This window comes from Talpa occidentalis, unplaced genomic scaffold (assembly GCF_014898055.3).
Source record: "Talpa occidentalis isolate TD23 unplaced genomic scaffold, MPIMG_talOcc4v2.1 talOcc4.10, whole genome shotgun sequence".
NCBI lineage: Eukaryota > Metazoa > Chordata > Mammalia > Eulipotyphla > Talpidae > Talpa > Talpa occidentalis.
The window spans coordinates 49,349,513-49,373,918 of record NW_023600993.1 but is presented as its reverse complement, the minus strand read 5'-3'; the positions used below and the strand labels follow the sequence as shown (position 1 = coordinate 49,373,918).

The window sequence follows — 24,406 nt, the reverse complement described above, 5'->3', positions numbered from 1 at the left end:
TGCCCCATCTGACTGCATATGTGATGCAGAAATTCTCTGCGAGGAAACCACATGTGAATTGGAGGCTACCTTGAAATTTCTTAATACTACTGATGTAAAGTAAAATCCTTATATAATCCAGATTCTATCACTTTGTTTCAATCCTTGCAATCTTCTAGCTTTTATTGATATTAAATCTAGTTTTTAGTAAAAGAGATCTGAGTTCAAATTCTGATTAGCCAAAAAGTTTCTTATTGCCCTTAAGTTTCATTTTTTGAATCAGTAGAATGAAAAATTGGAGTAGTTCCCACCTGGTAGGATTGTGAGGATTAAATGGGGGGATGTATCTACAGTGCTTCTTCACCCACTTTGGTTGCACAAAGAAAAATGTAAGATCTTTAGAACTACATTTTCAGTTTTCTTGAATTATTAATGTCAAAAATCACATGAAAATTTTCTAGATGAAACATTCATTATTTCTTTTAGAATTTTCCCTTTATTTTTTTTTTAAATTTTTTTTAATTTATTTTTTGATTTTTATTTATTTATACAAGCGCTGGGTACAGTCAGAAGTGCGGGAGGGTGAGAGAATTCACCAGAGCCAGAGCGGGGAGCAGAGCAGGCAGAAGGACCGAAGTACACTGCTGAGGGGAGCAGTGGGCCGGCAGGAGAGGTCTGCGCCCCATGTGGGACCCTCCTCCTGTGGCCAGGGAGCAGCCGGGGATCCGGCGCTGCAGAGGCTGCAGGCAGCTTTGCAACCCAGCGATCTACCGCTGCGCCACTGGGGAGGCCCTAGAATTTTCCCTTTAAAAGTGATAATTTTATTTCTTGAACTTACCAGTTTAGTAAGGTGCTTTGGTTATTAGTTTGAAAATATTTTTACCGGTGTTATATATTTAAGATAACTACCTGGGAAATTAAATTGAGACTTTACATGCTAATTTTCCAACAATAACATTATTAATCATTTATTTTCTTACAAATGGAATAGCTTGTTCTAAATCTTGTTATTTTCATATTATTTTAATATATGATTAAACAAGCCATTCCATTTGCAAGAGAATACTTGATAATGTATATGCCAAGGTCAGTATCTTTGATAGTATGATACTTTGTAGAGCTAGGGTGTTGTTATTAATTACCATTATCAGTAGAATGATTTAAACATAAGTTAATGTTTAACGTATATTTGGGGAGCTCTAAGCCACGAGACTAGGCGAAACCCTTATTTTGGAAAGCTTCCAAAAAATGTCATAAAAATTTACTGTCTAAATATTCGTCAATGCCATCTGTATGGTAATTAAAAGTGAAAACTGGCATCCATTTGTCTTGTCAGGATGCCACCGTGAAGAAATATAGGTTTTAGAAAGACTGTTTTGTAGATGGTCTGCTAATTAAAACATACCCTACAGGCAGCTGCAGTGTCCTCCTCAGAGATCTCTGGGAAGATGCCACACTTTAATTACTCGTTTGCAAATAAAATACCAAGCATTTTCTTTTGAGGTTGTAAATTCTCTCACTTGAAGGTCTAAATTTTGTTTATTTGATTCATTTTTACTAGGAACAAATTGACATTATTGAAGGGATAAAGGACAGTCAAGCTCAGCGGATGGCAGAGAATCTAGGCTTCCTTGGGCCTTTGAAAAATCAGGTACTTGAATGATTGGAGGCCAGTGTGCCTGACTTGTTTTAGAAGACATTTGGGAACGTGCTTAGTTGCATCTAATGTTTTGATTACCACGATACAGGATTATTTTTTGTTTTATAAGTTTTTTTTCTTCCAGTTATTATGATAATGAGAAACATTTCTTTGGTATTGCAAAGGAGGATGTTTATGACTTGTGTTTATGTGAGTGTCACATGCAGACAAGTATTTTTTTTGTTAGTTTATTTTTTTGGTGGCATTTCAGCTGTATTTCATGAATTATAAGATATGGCTTAGTACTTGGAAGCACAGCCTGTGAAGTCAGACAGTCCTGAGTTCGAATCCTGGTCTGCTATCCAGGAGGAGTGTGACTCCTCCCATCTGAAAATCAGTTTAATGATCTGTAAAATGGAGCTAATGAAATCTTGACTTAGAGAGTTATTGTGAGGATTAAGAATGAAGATACTGAATGTGCTTATTCAGTAATTCAGAAAGGTTAGATATTGTCATTAACAATGTACATAACTAATTGCTATTTTTTCAAGCTAATGGGCATTTGAGAATGAATATTAATGGCACAAAGGTTGGTGATGTTTTATTGAAATAACTTAAAATATGCCAATTTAGTAATTATATCCATTGGTTGCAAAGACAGAAAATGTGTCCTTCAGGCTGTTGCAAAGTAGCTGGAGTTTCACAGTCATGTACTGCCCTTTCCAATCCATGGGGCCTGATTGTATGTCTACATAGATAACTTCTCTCACAGCTAAATCAGAATTTCCTGGCTGTTTTTTCGTCTCCTATTAAACTATGAGAAGCCACCTTAATAACTCTAGATCCTGTGTATGTGTGTTCCCCTAGGACTCCAGGATGGACATAGAGCATTTTCTTTAATTCAGTTTGGCAGCACTCCTTTAATAAAACAATAGATTGTGTACTCTTTTTTGCCTATATATTTCTTTTGATTGATTCTATCAAGTCACATAAGATGAAGCAGAATAAGATTTTAAAAAACATGTGCATTAAGAGAGGGCAGCACTTACTTGAAGATGTGAAGAAAGCGAAAGATTTCCCTAGGAAAGCAAAAGACTCCAGATAATAGAAGGATATTAGATCATCTGAGATTAAACCTCAACAAGTTAGAAGTAGGAATCAGTGGATTATTAGAAGAATGATTTTTTATTTTTTATTTTTTTCTGAGGCTGCCAAAGAGATAAGAGGGTCATCATCTGGAGAAAAGAAAATAATGGATGATTTCTGGTTAAGGGCTGCTGTGATTGGTTTATCCTCCTGAGAATGAGGACACTAAATACATTTGCTGTTCATTTGACATTTATTAAGGAGTTTCTTGTATAGGAGTGATGGTCACTGAGGGCTACTAGCCCATATAGTCACTGTGTTTTAGGTACTCTGGTCCATAGTCAGCTTCAAAATGTGTCCAATAACCCTGTAGACATACTGCATATTCCTTTGCACATCTGAATTTCTCTTAGTCACTTGCAGTCACCTTTCTGGATCTTAATATGCACCACTGGAAGCACTTTGTCCATCTTGCTCATTGCTGTGTAGCTGACACAGTATTTGGCAGCTATATTAGGTCCCCAAGAGGCATCTCTCACATGTGTGAATAAGTGAAACAACACATAGATGTCCACTTCACAGAGATTCCTAGGGTGTCAGCAATATGAGCTGTAAATGGCAGCAGTGTGCAAATGCTCACCACATGATTTAAAAGCTCAGGAGATAAACAACAGAGTTCTAGAGAGTGCAATCAAGTATACATCAGAAGACACTGCTCCCCAATATATAAGGGAAATTAACAGTTACTATAGCTCTCAAATGACTGAGTCGTGTTTTCCCAGTACGCCAAACACTCTTGAAGTGAATCAGCTATGGAAGGAAAATGAATGTGTAGATTGTCCGGAGTCTTTAGTTTGCTGCATTATAATCATTTTTAGCATAATGTATTGAAGAAAGGCAAGACAATTTTTAATTTCTTTCTTCCTCCTTTTTTCTACTGCTGACTATATGAAAAACTTTGAATCTTCATTTGCTCAGTAAAGTTGGAGTGAGCACTGACCAGGGGCTGTTCACTCTGCTGGACCCTGCGTTAAAAGGGTAATGGGTAGTAGCCACTTGTCTCCACGGGCTCACAGAGCAGTGATCAGTGCCGGTAGCCAGTACAGGAAGAGGGAATGTGAAGGAGAGAGAATGTGGGGCATCTCAGTGGTAGATGTTCACATAGGGACAATGATTGTACAGTAGAGGGGAGCTCAGGGAGAACTGCATTTGAGTTTGAGATTTAGGAATCATTCCCTCAAGCCATGTGGATCAGATAAAATGTTTTAGAAAGCCAGGGTACGGTGAGAGGACACACCTGATAAGAGAAAACATTTAACTACTCATTGATTTTGATCCTTTCATCAAGAAATGGTAAATAGGTTCCTTAAATTCAATGTGACCTTGAAAATTACTTATTTTTCACCTACGACATAGTTTAAGCATTTGGAGGCACCTCCTTCCTGTATGAACAACAGACAAGCTAATTACCTTGTAAAATTATTAATATCTTTCTTTTGACTCATGCCAGTTTTCTCTAAAATGGGATGTATTTATATTAGACCTAACAAAAAAATAAGTATCACCTTGAATAAAAATTTCTAAAATGTGTTCCTGACAAAAATGCCTTTCACCCCCAAAATTTATTGAGAAGACAAAAGACTCTAGAGAAACCACACAAAGGATCAAAGACAAACTCTCTGCAACCCTTGAAAGTAGACAGTAGATCTGAGACTTTCAGAAAGAATGGGGAGTAGCAGAGGGGAAGGAGAGCACAGTGGACTCTGGCAGATTTGGTGGTGGGAAAACTATGGTGACTACACCTGAGCGGTGAAATCTTATATTGTGAAAACAAACAAGGATGTTTTAAAAAATTTTAAAAAATTACTAAAGCCACCGGAAAGCTGAATATGACTGAAAGTTCACAAGATTCTTCAGTCTGTCTTAATTATTGTCTATGCTATTAATTTTTAAAATATAGACACATGAATTATCAACACATTCTTTTAGAATTAAAGCTGAGGGATAATCTGATGGGGCAAGTTAACACTAGTTCACTACAACTTCAGGCAGTTGTCTCTTGCTAGCGTTATGAACCTTAATTATTGATACTAGTTCTTGAAATTCAGAAAATTTTAACGTGTTAAAACATTGTTTAAAGATATTTTTAAACTTGTCAGGGGTTCATGCATAGTTTCCCAAGGATATTTGATTTTAGCATTTTATGTTTTATAATTACTTATAACCAAATTTGATAAAAGAAAAGAAAAAAAGTGTTCTGTGGACTGTGGTTATAAACAGAAGTAGAAGGTGGCAATAGCAAACTGGCAGGCTGTAAATTACCAATCAGAATGCTTTCTTTGACCTATTTTAATTAATTTTTAAAATTTGAATGCATTAGAAAACGAGGGAACTAACCTCAACATCCTACAGGCTTGTCATTTCCTATTGTTATTCATGGTCAGATTTTCAGTCATTTAGTCTATTGCCTCTGGAATAAAATTAAGGAACATACTGTCTCTAAACCTGGCTGGGTCTCCCTTGCATATCTTACATCATAGATTTTTAAACATGTATTCCTTATAGGTCTATAGTATACAAATAATCATGCTTCAACCCTGCTCTGAAAATGCTTATAGTTCATTTTTATACAGCAATAAAAAACAATAGTAACTGTCCCCCCAAATGCTATGTAATATATGTGTTAGTTCCCCTTTATCCACACGGGTATTTCCGATGGAACTAGATAGTACCAAATACTAAATGTAGTATGTTTTTTCCTATATATAGCATACCTATGATAAAGACCGTTTTGCATTAAGAGTGTAAAAACAATTAATAATAAAACAGAAAATGATAAAAATATCATAATAGAAGTCAGAGGATTCTCTCTCATTATATGTAATATTTTCAGACTAAGGTTGACCACAGTTTAACTGCAACCATGGAAAGTGAAACCTCAAAATAATGGGGGGCTACTGTAATTACAAAGCATTAATATGCAGAAATTTTAGATTCATGGGAAGTTAGGTTGATGAAGTCTTAAGTTTGGAAGAGAGCCAGGTGTACATTGATGAATGAATGAATAAATAAAATGCAGTACATGCAGATAATGGGAGGTTTTTCAGTCTTAAAGAGGAGGGAGAGTAATTCTGACATGTGCATCAGCATGACTGAGCCTTGAGGATATTGTGCTAAATGAAATTAGCTGTCACAAAAGACAAATATGTAAGATTTCACTTATTTGACACATGTAGAATAATGAAAGTCAAAGTGAATGAAAACAGAAAGGTGGGTATCAGGAACTAGTAAGAGCTGAATAGGGAGTTGTTAGTTAATGGGCATAGTCTCTTTTAAAGGATTAAAGTTTGGATGCACACCAATGTGAATATACCTGATACTGCTGAACTGTACCCTTAAAAATATTTGAGATGGTGAATTTTATGTTAGGTGTATTTAAAGAAAAAGAAAGATTTAAAGTAGCTCAGATAAGATTTTATAGTGTGCAGTAGAAATAATCCAAAGGTTATTTCTATCATATAGTTTCTCATTATTAATCAATAATTCAAGCATTATTTACTAAGTTCTGTAGAAGCTTGTAAGTACTTTTTTTCCCCTTTATTTTTGTGTACAAGAACTGGGGTATAGGCCAGAGGTGTGAGAGTGAGAGGATTCATCAGAGGCAGAGTGGGGAGCACAACAGATGGATCTCCTGAAATACACTGCTAAGGGGAGCAGTGGGTGAGACAAGAGAGGTCTTCTGGGCCATATGTGGGTTAGCAAACTGGCCTGCTATTGAACTCAAGCCATAGTGGTGATAGCACTGAGACTTAACTGCTATGCCTCCAGGGAGGCCCCAGAAGCTCGATCACTAGTACTTACTATTGATGCCATGTTGGGGAGATGCTGGTCCCTACACAGCTCACATTGCAAGCTCATATTGACAACCTAGAAAACCCCAAAACAAACAAAAAATCAAGAGTGAGTTATTTATTAACTTTATACTCTATTCAAATACATTCCATTTGGATTAAATAAGTGTTAAAGGAAATCTTAGATTACTTGAAATACAGTGGGAGAATTCTTTTGAATTCTGAGTGTAACCAGATTTTTTAAGGTTGGATACAAATCTAGAAGCAATGGAAGAAAACATTAAAATTATTGTTAGCAAAATTCCATTGGTAGAAATAACAAAAACATGGGCAAAAGATAAATGTTATGGGAGAAAAATAATTATTAATTTATGTGAGATAAAGAGCTCATTTCCTTCATGTTTAAAATACTTCTTATAAATTAATAAGAAAAAGAAAAAAACCTTTAGCGGAAAATGGGCAAAATTCGTAGAAGAGGGAAGACAAATGTCTCACAAACTCATAAAATAATGTTCACACTCATAATGAGAAATTCAAATTAGAATTGTGTACAAAATACACATTTTCACCTAACACATTGGTAAAGATCCAGATAGCTGATAGTTGTATTTAGAAAACTAATCCCTGATACTGATTCTTGGAAGGGGAAATTAGGGACAGTTTCTACCAAGAACAGTTGACCATAATCTTCTTTGATTTTAAGTGGCCACACCTCTTTTTTGCTCCAAGCTATGAAATTTATCTTACAGATATTTAATCACATGTATGATTTATATGTGAAGATAGTTATGGCAACATTTTACGTAATAGGAACCTATGGAGACTAAATAAATATACACTGATACAATAAAATATTATGTAACCCTTTAAAAGAATAACATTGCTCTAGTGTCTTGAATGAAGACTCTAAAAATCTATTAATAAAGAAATGAGGTATAGAACCAAGTTTTGTTTTTTAAGAACAATGAAAAAAAAAAAGACTACCTATTTGCATATCATGGAATATCTCTTAATACCAAATGGTAATTTAGTTTTGGGAGGTGAAAAACTGGATACAAGGGGATTTAGGAGTTGGTAAGGGTTCTGAGGGGAGACCTTAGTGTGCCTTGGGGATTGTGGTAGGTACATGAATTACCTAACCACAAAAAAATATTAAAATATGTTCTTACTATGTATATTTACCTACTTATGTCTAATGGGTTTCAAATTGGGATTGAAAGAAGCTCATAATTATATGGACAATAAATTAGGATAATGTGAATTTCATACTCAGGAGTTCTTCAGTCAATATTAGAACAAACAAACTGCGCTCAGTATTTTCAGCAGTGTGATTTTATTCTAGAGAGTTGGTTACATGTGCGCTCCAAGAGCTGAGAAGTGTAAGAGTAGACAGAGAGGGCCTCCCTGGTGGCGCAGTGGGTTGAGCGCAGCACTGTGAAGCTGTCCAGAGCCTCTGCAGCACAGGATCAATTCCCGGCCGTCCAGGGAGGTACCCACATGGCGTGGCAGACCTCTCCTGTCATGCCCGCTGCTCCCCTCAGCATTGTTTTACGGTTGTCTGCCTGTTCTGCTCTCTGCTTTGTCTCTGGTGAATTCTCACCCTCCTGCATCTCTGACCTGTACTACAGTTCTTGTATAAATAAATAAATCTTAAAAAAAAAAGAAAGAGTACACAGAGAGGCAACAAGAACTAAATGCCAATAGGAAATTGCTACTGCTTGCATGTTCCAGAAACAAGATGAGACTGGTGCTATTGGACCTTGCTTAGGATACAGAAGCTGGAGCCCTGGCAGACTTATCTGGTGGGAGGTGAAACCATCAGAAGAGATTCTGCCAATGCAGAAAGGGGTAGAGATAACCCAGCTTTTCCTTTCCACACACCTCCTATCTCCTACTGTGGCTTGCCATTGACTGAACTGAGTTGGGAGCAATCTGGCCCAGGAAGCTTGTAAAGTCAGCCTGCAAGTGGCAACTCCCCTGGCATTCAGAAGCAGTCATAGGTAAAAGCTAGAAATAGACGTGGGGGCAAATACTGAAGAGCTGGAGCAAAATATGAGCAAAAATAAGCAAAAATGTGGCAGAGGGAAAACCATGGCCAGGAAATAAGATTGAATGAAGAATAAGACTGGTACCCAGCATTCAGCCATGACTTCAATTTGCTCTTTTGCATCCCATGTTGAGTTCACTGTAGCTATGCAAAGGTCTTCTAGGAGGCATGTCTCATTTATGATGTCTTTCCCACCACCAGCTCACAAGATGCCAACTTGTTGTGGCATAGGAAATTTTAATAATTCTGTTTTGAACAAAATGAATAAATGAATTATAAGCAGAGTGGGAAAATGAAGTTGGGGTGTGTAACATCAGGGAAACTTTGGCTTTTCTTGCTTTTAATGGTTTTTAGCTTTTAGGACAAAGTATTTTTCATTTGAACTGTGCTTTTCAGTAACTGTGCTATTTAGGATTTGCATCTTCTTGATTTGCAACAATTTATATTAGACACTCAGTAATTGTTTCTCAGATTGTATGTTTGGACTGATGAATATAATAACTGTTTCATTTCAGTATAATAAGGAACAATGTAGTCGTCATTGTAAATTCTCAAAATCATGTTTACCTTTTGCTTAAGTGGAGATTGTTTGTATTAATGATTGTAGTTTATACTCGGCTAATAATGACATGATAATTTACAAAAAGATTAAAATTTTTAGTCTATATTGCAAATATTTTCTTGATTATGGTCTTTTCTGGTGTCTGGAGGAAATTTGAGCAATTGCTTTTAATGAATAGCAGTAGAAATTACAAGGAATATGCTTCTCTGTTTTTCTTTAGAAAACTGAACTAAAAATAAATATTTCACTTGTTATTTATAAGATTTCATTAATTCAACAAAATAAATTTTACTGTTTTCATGTAATTTAATTTTACTTGATCATGTTTAGGCTGCAGATCAAATTAAGAAGCTGTATAATCTCTTCCTGAAAGTTGATGCTACTCAGGTGGAAGTGAATCCCTTTGGTGAAACTCCAGAAGGACAAGGTAAAAAAGAAATAGAGAAAATGAATGAATATAATTATTTATGCAAACTATAAATTAAATTGTACAAAAGATTGTAGCAACCATTTTGCATTAATTTCTTTAAGTAATTTAATTTCTGCCATAGTTTCAAATGCTCCTATGATTCAGTCGAACATTTAAAAGCACTTTAGTTTTTTTGTAGCTGATTGCCAAGCTTTGGAGAAAGCTACTTGTTTTATTTAGAAATAATCATCCACCACCCCACCTTTTCAAGCCCCTCTTTGCTGCTATTGTTAAAGATTTGGGGGAGAATAGGTGCAGCTGCACTGGGTGTAAGGAATGCACTTGTTTTTATGGAACTGGAGCTGTTTGAAGCTTCTTAATTCACCTCAATGTGTAAGCTACCTTTTGCATCCCTTGATAGACTTATGTCATCACAGTGAAGCCCCTGGTACCCTACCATATAGTTCTTTCTCTGTGTTTGGTTAGCAGCTTCTGCTTCAGGTGGGAGAAGGAGACTTTTTTTTTTAAAAAAAAACATGTTCCCTAAATTTTTATTGAGTTGATAAATAAATCACTTATGACCTGAAATGTCAGAAACTGAATGACAAACTCAATTGTCCTGAGACATAGCACTAGTAGAATGTGGACTCCTTTTTTTTTTTTACTTTTTAATTTTTTTTACATCATTGTCCATGTTCATTTTTATTTTTTATTTATTTTTAAAGAAGCATGTATTTTTATTTATTTATTTATTTTGTTTATTTGTTTGTTTGTACATGCACTGGGTACAGTCAGAAGCGCGGGAGGGTGAGAGAATTCACCAGAGCCAGACCGGGGAGCAGAGCAGGCTGAAGGACCGATGTACACTGCTGAGGGGAGCAGCGGGCGGCAGGAGAGGTCTGCGCGCCATGTGGGACCCTCCTCCAGTGGCCGGGGAGCAGCCGGAGATCTAACCGGCGCTGCAAAGTCCGCAGGCAGCTTAGCAACCCAGCGCTCAACCGCTGGGCCACCGGGGAGGCCCCATGTTCATTTTTAAACAATATCTGCTTCCCAACTGGTCCAACCACTATGGAGAGCTGTGTGGAGATTTCTGGACCTACTAAACATAGAGCTTCCATATGATCCAGCAATTCCACTCCTAGGTATTTACCCAAAGGACACAGAAACATCAATTCCAAAGAGCACCTGCACCCCTATGTTTATAGCAGCACTGTTTACAATAGCTAAGCTTTGGAAACAACCCAAATGCCCAAAAGTAGATGACTGGATCAAGAAGATGTGGTACATATATACCATGGAATATTACTCAGCATTCAAAAAAGATAAACACATGCAATTTGCAGCAACATGGATGGCGCTGGAAGGGATCATGCTCAGCGAAATAAGCCAAAAAGAAAAAGAAAAATACTGGATGGTCTCACTCATAGCAGGAATCTAGAAAACTTAAATAAGGGACCAGGAAAATGAATATAAGAAAGTGAAAATCAAAATCAACAAAAAACTATGAACCAGAGACACTTTTTGGGGGGTGGGGGGCGGGAGGGGAAGGATTGGGGTCAGAATGGGGCGTTTGCAATTGTATGGGGGAATATAAAAATAAAATTCAAGATTAAAAAAAAAAAAAAAACAATATCTGCTTCCCCACACCCCCCCCGCCCGCCCGTGTAGTCCCCATAGAATTTCCTGTCCATCAAGTACTTGTAGAGAATAGATGATCATTTTATATCTCAGCCCCACTATCATTGCCTTGTATATTGAATACAAGTATTCAGTAAGTTCTTTTTAATTTGATGGCAAAAGTTCATGAAAGTGTATGTGTTTGGGGATGGAGAGTAGGTTACCAGGTGGATAAGAGTATGATACCAGAATGTAAGTTTCTCAAACCTTTACCATGTTAAAGTATGTTTCACTCCCCAGTGTCTCGCCTGCTGTCTTGCACATTGTAGGCTGTCAGTAAATGGGGATTTGCCATTAGATTGGTAAATGAGCTGAATTATTAAATGCAAATATGACCAAGTTTTGAGGCCAAGGTACATACTTAGTATTTTCAGAAATTGTGTATGACTCAGACTCAGAAACTTTAAAATATCATAGAACTGGGTTCCAATTCTGAATTTGTCTTGTTCTGGTCTCAGAGCTGGGTTAAGCCTTAGCCTCAGGCCTTTTTATTTTTTTATATCTGAAAGAATAGTAAAAATGATACCTATTTTGTTAGGTGGTTTTCAAAATGAGGTGACTATTGTAAATGTAAGCATCCATTGTCAAATACAAAATATGTCAATCCCTTACATAAAATGCCATTCCTCTTCCTAGTAGTATAAAAGCAGTCTAGAAGTGTAGATTTCAGGTTAGAACTGGCAAGAAGTCTCATGTTTAGGAAACAATTGAAAATAATATATTTTATGGTTTACACAAGTGACTACCAGATAAAGATATGAGTTAGGTAATTTATAAGCAGTCTGTTTTCATAAATATGTTGAAGGTTGAATTTGATGGTGAAGTCATCAGTATTTCATAGAGAGAAGAAAGGTAAGGGAGGAAAAAAAAAAACCTGTTTCTTGAACCCATATTCCAGGCACTGTGATAAATTTTTGCATTCATTTTTCCTATAACCCTGATACTAGAGCTGGGGTTGAAAGTCAACTGTCTCTAAGTAGTGTCTTATTAATTGTGATATGCCAGACTGGCTTACAGTGACTTGCCTTCTTTTCTGCTATTTCCCTCTTAAACTATTAATTTGCTTTCATCAGAGTGAATCTAGAAGCACGCTCCAATTTGGGAATATCAGTCCAAATTCATGCTGCGTTGAGTGGCTGATAATTAAATCTAAGAAATGAAAGAGAGGAAGTTCAATACAGGTCCTTAAAGGTCATATATTGCTTTTCACCTCGTCTGTACAGCAACCTTGTTATTTCATATTCAAAAAAGAAAAAAGGGAAATTCAGCCATGGAGTAGGATAAATTTCAAACTGTAATACTGTTTTTATTCAATCCTTTTGGAAGTTGTCAGTCAAGATTATGGTCTGGCAGCAGGTAACAGTGGTGTGAGAAACATCTCCCAGAGCATGTTTGTAAAACCTCATAAATTCTGAAGTTTTCTTCAAAATAATTCAGAGGAAGAACAATTCTGGAGCTTTTCTGAAAGAACTGTCATAAATATATTCCAAGTATACAGTTCTTTAAAGCATAAGCCTTTTGTATATTTTTATAGCATAATTAACTTTAGCTATTAATTTGTTCATCGTACCATAAAAGTTCATCTATTGAATTATAATTACAATTAAATGAGTGTGTTAGTTTATAACTCTAATGAGTGGTAGTCAAATTAAACCCAATTAGGAAAGGGTGATTAATAGCCAAATGTACAAATTGATCTTCATCATTGTCACAGTCCCCAAAGCAATCTTTTCTATAATAGGAGCTATAAAGGCAGTCATCTATATCTTAGCAGTTATTGATAACCTTAATATTTATAATATGAATATTAATATTTTGAATGTTATTTCCATTTAGATCAGTCATAGGAGAATACATCGCCTTTCATAGTAAAATTAATAATTGAGCTTTTAATTTAGAAGTTTAAGGAGCTCGAAACTACACAAAACATATTTTTTACTTTATTCATGGTAGAGCCTCTCTGAAGGGAATTTTTTTTCAGTTGTACATGGCTTGATGGAAGCCAGGTGATTGATCATATAGTTGCATGATAGATGATATTGGTTAAATGAAGAGCATTGACCGTGGTAACATCTATGCTAGGTCACTCCTGAGGACTTATGGCATCAAGATACAGCTTTAGTTTAAGAACTAATTTTTCTGATGTGACTAATAATCTAATTCAAACAATATAACTTGGCACTATTTTTTTTTAAGATTTATTTATTTATTTATACAAGTGCTGGGTACAGTCAGAAGCGCAGGAGGGTGAGAGAATTCACCAGAGCCAGAGCGGGGAGCGGAACTGGCAGACTGACGAAGTACACTGCTGAGGGGAGCAGCGGGCGCAGCAGGAGAGGTCTGTTGAGCCATGTGGGACCCTTGCCCGGGGGCCGGGGATCGAACCGGCGCTGCAGAGGCTGCGGGCAGCTTTGCAACACAGCGCTCAACTGCTGCGCCACAAGGGGAGGCCCTAATTTGGCACTATTGACTAGTATAATTTGATGGACTATTAATTAAGATGAAATGGTTGGTCTTGACGATAACCTACATTGGCCTAGTTTTTGTTAAAAAAAAAAAAGAAACCGAAAACTCGGGGTGAGGGGCCCATATTTCATTCATATAATGGGGAAATTTGAGTGACTGGTATAAAGTAAGAAGAGAATTACGGGGTTCTCTGGTCTTCCAGCCCTGCTTGCCTTTGAATAGGCTTTCGTGTCCACTGGCCTGTCTAGAACTAACAGCAAAAATAGTTCCCAGTTTTCTTCACTCTTTTTCAAGCAACCATAGACGTCCTGTCAAGTGATACTGATTGACCCTGCTTTGGTCACATGTACATACCTAGACCACTTATTGAGTTTGAATAACATGGGATAGAACAAAGGGACATTGAGTCAAAGCATGCCTAGATAGATTGACTTTATCTTGAAATTAAAGAAGACTTTTAAATAGTCAAGACACTTGGCCTCCCTGGTGGCGCAAGGGGTTAAGCATCAGCACTGTGAAGCAGTCCTTAGCTACTGCAGCAGGAGTTCAATCAGCCAGGGAGGTGACTCACATGGCGCAGCCGACCTCTCCTGTCTGCTCCCCTCAGCAGTGCATTTCAGTCAATCTGCCTGTTCTGCTCCCCACTCTGTCTCTGGTGAATCCTCTCACCCCCTACACCCCTGGCCTAAACCCCAGTTCTTGTGTGTATAAATAAATAAATCTTTTAAAAAATAAAAGTATAGTTAAGACACTTTATTTTGCTTGCCTGTCTAAATTGCAGTGCTAAAATAAGTCATTAAAACTGTGGCCAAGTAGAGTCAAGGTTTTCTTTATCATTAATTATTTTTCTGCCTATCCATTCATTTATTTTTGCAAGCCACTGTGAGATTTTATATCCTATTTCATTTCTTACCACTTTTAGGACATCCACCTACAAAGACTCCTTTCTTTAGTATCTTTGGAATAATATTTTATTGGCTATTTTATCACCTGGTAATGTTTGGCAGTGTTTAGAGACTTTTTTAAAACTGATGTAACTGACATTTAGCATAATGATTTGATAGCTGTATATATTGCAAAATAATCACCACAGTGAGTCTACTTAACATCTATATCTGTTTCGCACAACTTGAGATGCAGAATGCTACCCCCTTCTTGTGTATAGAGGCCAGAGATGCCGCCAAATATCCTACAATGCACAGCACAGAGTTCCATAGCAGAAAATCATCTCCCCCAACTTTTCAGTAGTCCTGAGATTAAGAATTCCTGTACTAAGTGTGTTTGTCAGTTGTAGCCCAATCCATTCACCGAACTAAAGAAACGAAAACCAATCTAAAACAGTGATTCCCTAAGCATTCAGGCCGGGTAATCCAAAGTTAGCTGGCACATTAAATTCCTTCCCTCAGATTAATTTCCCTAAATAACCACCTTTTTGCTTCGTGCTGGCAAGTGCCCATGTTGGTGGTGGGTGTTTCTCTCCACATACACAAGACTCTATTTTCAAGAACATTTTCAGTTCTGTACCTCCCCCTCAAATACCCCCACCCACCCCATATCTATTTTCTCTTTTCACAGCAACTAAAGAAAAGTTCTCAAAAGTATACAACTTTTGAAACATCAATATTTAATGGGAAGTGGGACTAATTTGAAAATATCAGCGTTTTAAGACCATCTTGGCAAGGCACATTTGTAGCACATTATGGTTATTTATTACAAATCAAATGCAGTACATTGCTTGAAGACAGATTATTTTTCAAACTAATTATGACAATCTTATTTCCTGCTGTTTTTATGTTTCTTTTATGTGTGAGTTTCCCATCTGAAATGTATTTCTCTTTTGTTTAATTCTGTGGCACATTCTTATGTTAAAACTCTAGGGTCAAAGGCCTCTCCCTGCCAGTCATGTTCTTCATGGAAGCTGTGGAATTAGCAGCTCACAGAATCTCACACCACTAAACAAAACAACAAAAACACCCTGTGAATTTAAGTATTGTAACTTTCTTTGATATTTGTTCAGAAGAAAAATTCATTTGTATAATCTATCAAGCATGTAACAATGTGCTTTTGATGGTGAAAATTGTTTTATAAATATTAATAGGTGTGTTTTTTCACCCACTTTGTACACAGATTGGCCTTTGTTCAAGATGAATTTTCTATAGAATTGAGGTTTCATTAATGTGACGTTGAAAATCTTAATGTCTGAACCAAGCTCAGGATCTCAAAAATATATTGTACCATAGTTTTTTTTTTTTTTTTGGTTGTTTCTTTGTTTCATTAAAAGAAAAAGCTGAGATTTGAGCAAACAAGTTTATTCTATTGCCCTGCTGTTGACATAGACATCAATTCCTTTTTACCCAGTGGTTCTGAAAGTTTCTTGGAGGATTCTAACAGGGGAAATAAACATATTCGAATCCATCAATATTCAGGGATTCCTCTATTCCTTTTGTGCAAGCTGCACATTTTTGTTTATTTTGTGTTACATTTCTTGTCTTCATGCCAGTAGGACACACTTTTCTTTTCTTTTTTTTTTTTTTAAAGATTTATTTATTTATACAAGCACTGGGTACAGTCAGAAGCTCGGGAGGGTGAGAGAATTCACCAGAGCCAGAGCAGGGAGCAGAGCAGGCAGAAGAACCGAAGTACACTGCTGAGGGGAGCAGCGGGCGGCAGGAGAGGTCTGCACACCTTGTGGGACCCTCCTCCAGTGGCCGGGGAGCAGCCGGGGATCGAGCCAGTGCTGCAGAGGCTGCGGGCAGCTTCGCAACCCAGTGCTCAACCGCTGCACCACTGGGGAGGCCTCGACGCACTTTTCTAAGTACCTTTCTCAACCATTACAAACATGATACCCGTGACTGATTGTATCAGTTGTCAAAGCAGAATGCTAATGCAGTGAGAATTGAGACTTACCAATGATTGGCAACCATTTTCTATAAAGGGCTAGTAAGTAAATATTTGGTATCTGTAGACTGTGTAATGTCGCTGTTGCAACTAATCTCTGCTGTTGCCTTGGGACAGCACCCACAGAAATATGGAAACAAGTGGATGTGACTGCATTCCATTACAACCATATCACCAAAACTGGCAGTGGGTGGGCCTGAGGGTCATAGTTCGCCCCACCCCCTGACTTAGAATCTCATTTTGGACTCTTGTATATTGATCTTTAGCCACTCTGGCCTTGTGTAAAGATTTGGTGTCATGAGGGTCACTAAAAGCATCTCTTTTCAACTTCCCCTGTAGTCAAAAAACTTTTTTTTTTGTCAATTAAAAGGCTGAAATGCCAACTATTAAAATGCTGCCAGTGTGAAAATTCTTATGTATTCAGAAGATGGCATTTTATTGAAATCCATAGGTAACCTGTGTATATGTAAACTCCTGTAGGCATTAGTTTAGATTTACACTAAGCAGAAGTCTGGGAATACAAGTGACTGGGACAAAGAGCAGGTTACTTTTAGTGTAAGGAAATGAGCAGAATCTTATAGCCTGCTGGCTGTAGTGGGAAACTCTAAGAAAAGCCTGTGCACACAGAAGATTGCAGTGGTGATATAACAACCGTGAGTGCCAGCTGTTTGTGAGGCTGTGTGTGTTGCCTGCAGTCTCTTCTTCCGTCAGTACCATGCCGTAAAGAAGCATTGTGATCTCCATTTTAAAGACAAAATCATTGGGCTTAAAAGAGATTATGGGCCTCCCCAGTGGCGCAGTGGTTGAACACTGGGCTGCGAAGCTGCCCGCAGCCTCTGCAGCGCTGGTTCGATCCCTGGCTGCCAGTGAGGGTCCTTCATGGCACGCAGACCTCTCCTGCTGTGCCTGCTGCTCCCCTCAGCAGTGTACTTCCTCAGTCTGCCTGTTCTGCAACCTGCTCTGGCTCTGGTGAATTCTCTCACCCTCCCGTGCTTCTGACTGTACCCAGTGCTTGTATAAATAAATAAATAAATAAATAAATAAATAAATAAATAAATAAATCTTTTAAAAAGAGAGAGAGAGAGAGAGAGATTATGGCTGACTGGCCAGTTGGGGACAGAGTTGTAATTCATACACAGGTGTTCTTGATGTCAGACTCTACATTAAGTGGTCAAGTTCAAGGGAAAAAAAATAGGTGATGTAACATTAAGACTGAGGCAATTTATGTTTGGTACTAGTTTTAAAATATTTATTTAGCAGATGTAATAAATGCAAGTCTAAGAGAGTCCACATACCTTCTTAAAGTGTTTTTATTTCCCACCTCTCTCCTTGTCCCCAAAGATTTAGGTTTTGAGGATTTCAGCTTAGTTTTGGATCTGCATAACTGAATACTGAGGCTCTCATGTGCTCCCCCACCCAGTTAAGACCCTTCTAGGTACACTTCTAGAACTGGTGTAAGGCACCTTACTTGCTTCCATTTAAAGTAGTATTTTTAATTTCCCAAAGGACTGGGACATACATTCACAGAGCTAGTCATTTAATTTTCTCTACAGAGAGGGAACAATTTGGCAAAGGGTGGTTGTAGGTAGAACTTTCATCCCACAAATATTATACCTGTATTTGTACTTTTTATTCTGCCTGTTGATACCACTTATATCCCATAATCACCATCTTTAAGCTCTGGGTTAACTATAAAGTTCCCTCAAGGTGGTCCCCAAATAGTGAACTTATCTCTGTACTTGTAATATGCATCATATCATGGGAAAGAGCATTTCTTGGAAATCTGACTTTGTAGGCATTTTGCTAGGTCTGCCTTCTGAACTTTGCATGCACATCCATTATTTTTTCTCTCTCTCTCAAGTAGCATATAACTGTAGTCTGTGTAAAGGGCAAAGAGCAGCCTGGATTTATTTTGATTTACTGGTTTATTGATCTTGACTAATAATTCTTTTATTTGAAATTCCTCACTTAGGAAGTCAATTTGATAGCCTTCGCCCATTCATTTTGAAGGTGTCAGTTTTAAGTAATCTTGCCATTGAGTAATGGGGTAGCTGAAATTACCAATAAATTAATTAAAATGTATTTATAAAAACAGTGGAAAGCCTAGAATGAGGTTGCTTTTGTATTGATTATTATACTGGTCATTAACTGCTAGGAAAATGCCATTGTAGCAACCCAAGAACACTGGCTGATTCCTTTGGTAATTGTAGGATTCCGTCATTAAGATTTCAGTTCTGGAAAGTAATTACTCATTTGCTGCATATATTCACAGTGTGTGGGTAAGTGGTTGGACATTTTGTGGCAAGAATAAGGACTCAAGCAGACATTAACTTGCATATAAGATTCTCTCCTGTCAGTCAGTGCTACTTTAAGTAATTTGTGGGTTGGACTTTTATTTATGCAGGGTATTCTTAGATGCTAGTGTACCAGTTCTGCACAGATTTGTAGCAAAATGCTTGATAATTAGAAAGATGCTTTAAAAAAAGTTTTACCTCATATCTTTAACCCCAGGATTCTATAATGTAACAATATTTTTTCTTCATAGGAAACATGGGATTAATAGACTATGGTATTAATTTTGCCTGAAATATGCCAGGGTCATTGTTCTACTTTCAAGTATTAGGTATCTATCAGCAATGCAGGAGGAGAATGGATAATGCCTCCAAGTTCTTGTCAATAGATCCCTGTCTGTTAATATCCTAAATAAAGTAAAAAAGGCTGTAATGGAATGTCAGCATGGAATTATATCTTCTACTTTAAGGGATATACTAAAAAAGGTTCATATACCAGAAACCAAGATGTCCCTATTCCCCAATGCATTTCTTTCCAGATTATCGATCTAGACTATCTCCTATACATAGAGCATAGAGGTTTTGCTCTATCTCTGTCACCAAGTGAGTTTTACTATGTGCAAGACTCTTGGACAATAAGAGTTGGAGATTCCTCCTGGCACCAGAGAGTGGAGACAATATGCTGATGATGTCTCATTATATCTGAGCAGTCTTGGAATGTTGTGTTTTATCACTTGAATCAAAAGAGTTGTAAGATAGTGCTGCATGCATGAGGGTAATGGGCCTAGTTTCAGCAGACCCCAAAGAAGGTCTATCATCAGACTAGGGACTGCTATTTCCATCTTCCAACTGAAAAACTGAAGTCCAGGGAAGAACAGGTTATTTTTGTTAAGGCTACAGAGTTAAAGATCAACTAAAAAACTATTGATTTTGGCTCAGTATTTTTGCCAATATGTCTTTCAGAAATAGTAGTGAAGATGTTAATTAAATAAAAATTTAACTTTGCAACAACACAAGAAGGAAAAAGGTAAACAACTGGATTAAACATTATTGTCTAGTCTCTACATAGAAGGGAGAGGTTATTATCAGTGCTTAACTCTGAAAATAAGAAATGTAATAAAAATACTGAATCAGAGTTATATAGTAACATGTCAGACTATAGCTTTTGTGTGATTTAATTTATATTCATTTATTGAACAGAGACCAGAAATATAAATTACTATATATTTATATAGTAATGTGCTAGAATGCAAGTCTCTTGAGAAATGAGACCATCTCATAGTTATCTTTGTAGTTGTAGAGTTTAGAAAGCCTTAACTACTTCTGCTTATAACAAGAGAATAAAAAAGTCACAATCTCTTACTTTTCTGTCCCTGTCAGCTTAGAGAACTTAACTTATAAATCCTTATGGGATATTCAGATATATTCCTTTTTTCCTTTAGTTGTCTGTTTTGATGCCAAGATAAACTTTGATGACAACGCAGAATTCCGACAAAAGGACATATTTGCTATGGATGACAAATCAGAGACTGAGCCCATTGAAAACGAAGCTGACAAATATGATCTAAAATACATAGGATTGGATGGGAACATTGCATGCTTTGGTAAGAAAGCAGTTATCTCAAAAAATGATCTGTGAATTTTTTAGAAATTCATTTCTGAAATTTCAGTATCAAACTGATTTCTGAAAGATTTATTTCTTAATAGCAAGAAAATGCACATATTTTTTGTTTGTTTGCTTTTTGTTCTTTGTAGCCAAAAAAATCTTAAGAGAGAATCCAGAGTTTCTTCCTGGAGTTTATTTTGGTCAGTGGTCAGTGGTCAGTGATTTAAAGCATGGTTTCTCAACTGTGGTATTGACATTTTGGGTTGGATAATTCTTTGCGTTGGAGGACTGTCCTGTGCATTGTAAAATATTTAACAGTATCCCTGGCCTTTAGGTACCACTTAGGTGCCTGCAGTAGTGACAACCAAAATGTTTTCAGACAGTACTAAGTATCTTCTGGTAGGCAAAATCACCCCAGATGAAAACCATTCTTTTCAAGCATCTAATTTAAACTTTGCTTAGTAAAAGTGAGTAGTTTTGCTATTCCTGTGAATATAAATATACTAGAAACTATTATGATATTTGAATTTATGATAAAATTGTTTCTCAAAGAAAGTAGAAGGCAACATATATTTTACTGCTTATGCCCATGTTTCAGCTTCTATAATAGCCAAATGGAGGATAAAATGTTTAATCTGTTATACCAGTTTATTAATAAAACAATTGTTTTATAAAACAATTATAAAAATAATTGATTTTATCATAATTACCTAATTTTGTGAAAAGTACTTATTCAGCTGAGATAAGAATGGGTCTGTAGAGACAATACACTTAACTGTTGTTGTCTACTTCTATAGTACTGAGAGGTTCATATGCCTCCATGTTTCTGATGGAACCAATTCATTGCACTAGAAACTGAGGTCTTAATTTTAACAGGATTAAAATACAAAAGATATGTAGCTCATTAAACCAACAGTATCATTATATTCAGAACTAAACAGACCTCATCCAATAGTTTGCTGTTCAATACAATAGAAAATGACTTCCAATTACAAGTGATAGCAAAAGCGCTTGCTTTGTATTAGAGCGATAACTTGATCACTTACATCATTTTGATCTTGATAAGGTAATGTGCTCTCAGTGTTTGTAGGCATTTAGAAAGGGGAGAGATATAATGGTGTGTTTAGAACAAATTAAATACAGATTCTTAGCTGCTTCTGTAGGAGTGTGCGTGATTTGACCAAGTTAGCAGCCTCAGAAGCTACAATTAACACATTTAAATTTGTTTTAGGATCCTGTTTAAACCATTTTTATTTTCCTTGCCCTGACTTACTTAAAATAGGCTTGTTCATAGGCTCGTCTGGGGAATTCAAGCATCAGAAAAATTGAAGGATGCATTACCTTGAGATTTTCTTCTGTGGTCAGGAGCGCCCCCCCCCCAAATTGAGGAAAGTACTTTCATATAATTAAGTGTAAGAAGCAAAGGAAGTACAATTGATCAATAAAAATTAACTCTGGAAAATAAGAATTTTGAAGTGAAAAAACTCTTCAAAAGTTCCTAAGATGTTGACATATTTTGGTTCTAGTTTTAATGATCAAATTGCTTAGACATCATTTCTTGTGGTAATTTGAAAAATTAACAGGGTAATAGGAATATTGCTTGTGCTTTTGTCATTTGTTCCTTTGTTTTCTAAGTTTATCCAGATAACATATAGGTTTGCAAACAGACAGCATATGCATGATTGCACTAAGTATAGAAAATATGGAACCCACTGAAGTTGGGACCCCTGTGGGTCAACTCCAGAGGGATGCCATATTTAAAGGAACATAGTCTCAGTGATCAAAAATTGGAAAGAAATCCAATCTTTATCGTATCTTTTAAAGAATATTAAAAAGAATGTAATTCATGGGCTCTAACAACTTTTCCTATCTTTCTTCTGTCTTTCCCAATTCTTTGGAACTTTAGGTACTTTAAATAACCTAAAACTCCTCTTCACCTACTAGTCTACACTGATTACTTACTTAAATTCTTCTTTCTGTTTCCCAGGATTTAACTTCTCAATAAATCCATCTTCCTGTTCTCAGGTATTTTTTTTTGTTGTTGTTTGCTTATTCTGTGAATGTGCTTTTACTGATTATTTATCAAAGTCTATATATGTGTCTAGTTGAACAGAATTGCAAGCAGAACAGAAATTGACCTAGTAATAGCAGGGTTCTCTTGTGGCAATATGGGGAGGGAAAAAGCTTATGCACCTTTTCATGTTGCTAAATATATCCTATTTTATGTGCCATTTGCTTTGCACAGTGAATGGCGCTGGACTGGCCATGGCTACTTGTGATATCATTTTCCTGAACGGTGGAAAGCCAGCCAACTTTTTGGATCTTGGTGGTGGTGTAAAGGAATCTCAAGTATATCAAGCATTTAAATTGCTCACAGCTGATCCTAAGGTAACCTCTTTGTAGGGAGATTAGGTAATGTTCTGATTTTTCACCATCAATAACTGCCTTTCCTGCTTCTAAGAGTTAAAAAGCCAAATATGTACTTTATAGGCCTACATGCAAATCTTACCTTATATACAATTGGAATACATAGTGCTTTACCTCATCATACATGAGACGTATCAGTGTTCCTGTATCTTATTCAGAGGCTATAATTGTAAAGTTCTGGGAGATGGGAGGAAATAAGAAAAAAAAAAAAAAAGGTGTAGTGCCTGAAACAGTGAAACACTGGTTGACATGAAGCAGTGTCTGGATAATTGATTAGTTTTACATGACTTAGAGAGGACACAGTCTCAAATTCCTTCCATAAAGATCCTAAAGGTATTGTCATAAGATTGGATATGAAAGAAAGTTATAGGTTTAAAACGATGTAATATTGGAAAATATTGGTCCTACACTTTCCATGTTTTTTAATAGTCATCTCTGGAAGTTTCATATGTTACAGTTTGCAATATGTACTCTAAGTACATGTAACATTGTTTCATATGCATCTTCTTTTGTTAACTAGAATGTAATTTACACAACCATGACAGAGGCATGGTAGGTATTCAGTAAATATTCAATCAAGTGAAATACCAATATGCTTTGTTTCATTTCTATATACTCAGTCATCTATCATAGCAAGATTGAGGTGGATATATATTATGTGGAAGATGTTATTTTGATATTCCATTGGTTCATGATATAACTGAAGATATGAGTAATCTGGATCATCACTAAAAAATCATAAATGAGAATAATGCCAGAATATTTGAAAAAGAAATGTCTGAACTTAAAATGGAAACTTTACATTAATCAGTGAACTGGCAATAGACTTTTGAGGTTCACAGAGTAACGTATGTTTTATATTTGTAGTATGCTTGTCTGTTTTCATTGTGTCTTAGTTGGTGACCTCATGTTTTTGTTCTTTTCCTTCAGATATACAAAATAAATAGTAAGGTAGTTTCAGCTACTTATCTTCAGTTATCCAGTGGTGTTCAGGAATAGCAAAGTTGTTGAAATCCAGAGTCACCCACCCTTGAAGAAAGTATTTGAGATTAATTTTTCTGTTTGCATGAGTACTTTGTTGTGATTGGTTAAGTAGGAACATTATCGGTGACTTCGTAGTCATTTATTATTTATTTATCCCTTCATCCTACTGTTTGCTAAAGGAAGAATCATTTTCTTCCTGAGAATCTTCAAACCAACCACATTTGTAAATACCATGGACATAACACATGATTCTTTAAATTACTTGAAGTTCAGAGTACCCAGGGGACAGGTGACTGTAATGAAATACTGAGCTTTTAGTGTCTACTGAAATTCAGTGCTAAGAACAATAGAGAGCCATTTAGGGATTAAATCTACCAGGGCAATAATTGTATTTTCTTTGGACTATCTTTTTCTTAGTAGCTGATTCTTACTTTTAATTTTATGAAAGTATAGGAGGGCATGAAAAATCACAGGCAGAGCCATT

At 36.5% G+C, this 24,406-nt stretch overlaps 1 protein-coding gene across 6 annotated transcripts in view; it reads left to right on the top strand.

Annotated features, from left to right (window-relative positions):
* The window catches only part of SUCLG2 (succinate-CoA ligase GDP-forming subunit beta), a 458,258-nt gene that overhangs the window by 147,062 nt on the left and 286,790 nt on the right, over positions 1-24,406 (top strand). For all 6 annotated transcript variants that reach the window (XM_054695429.1, XM_054695406.1, XM_054695410.1 and 3 more), the window contains 4 exons: positions 1,541-1,630; positions 9,495-9,591; positions 20,348-20,509; positions 22,757-22,899. In XM_054695429.1, coding sequence (XP_054551404.1) covers positions 1,541-1,630; positions 9,495-9,591; positions 20,348-20,509; positions 22,757-22,899 — 492 coding nt within the window. The remainder of the gene's footprint in view (positions 1-1,540; positions 1,631-9,494; positions 9,592-20,347; positions 20,510-22,756; positions 22,900-24,406) is intronic.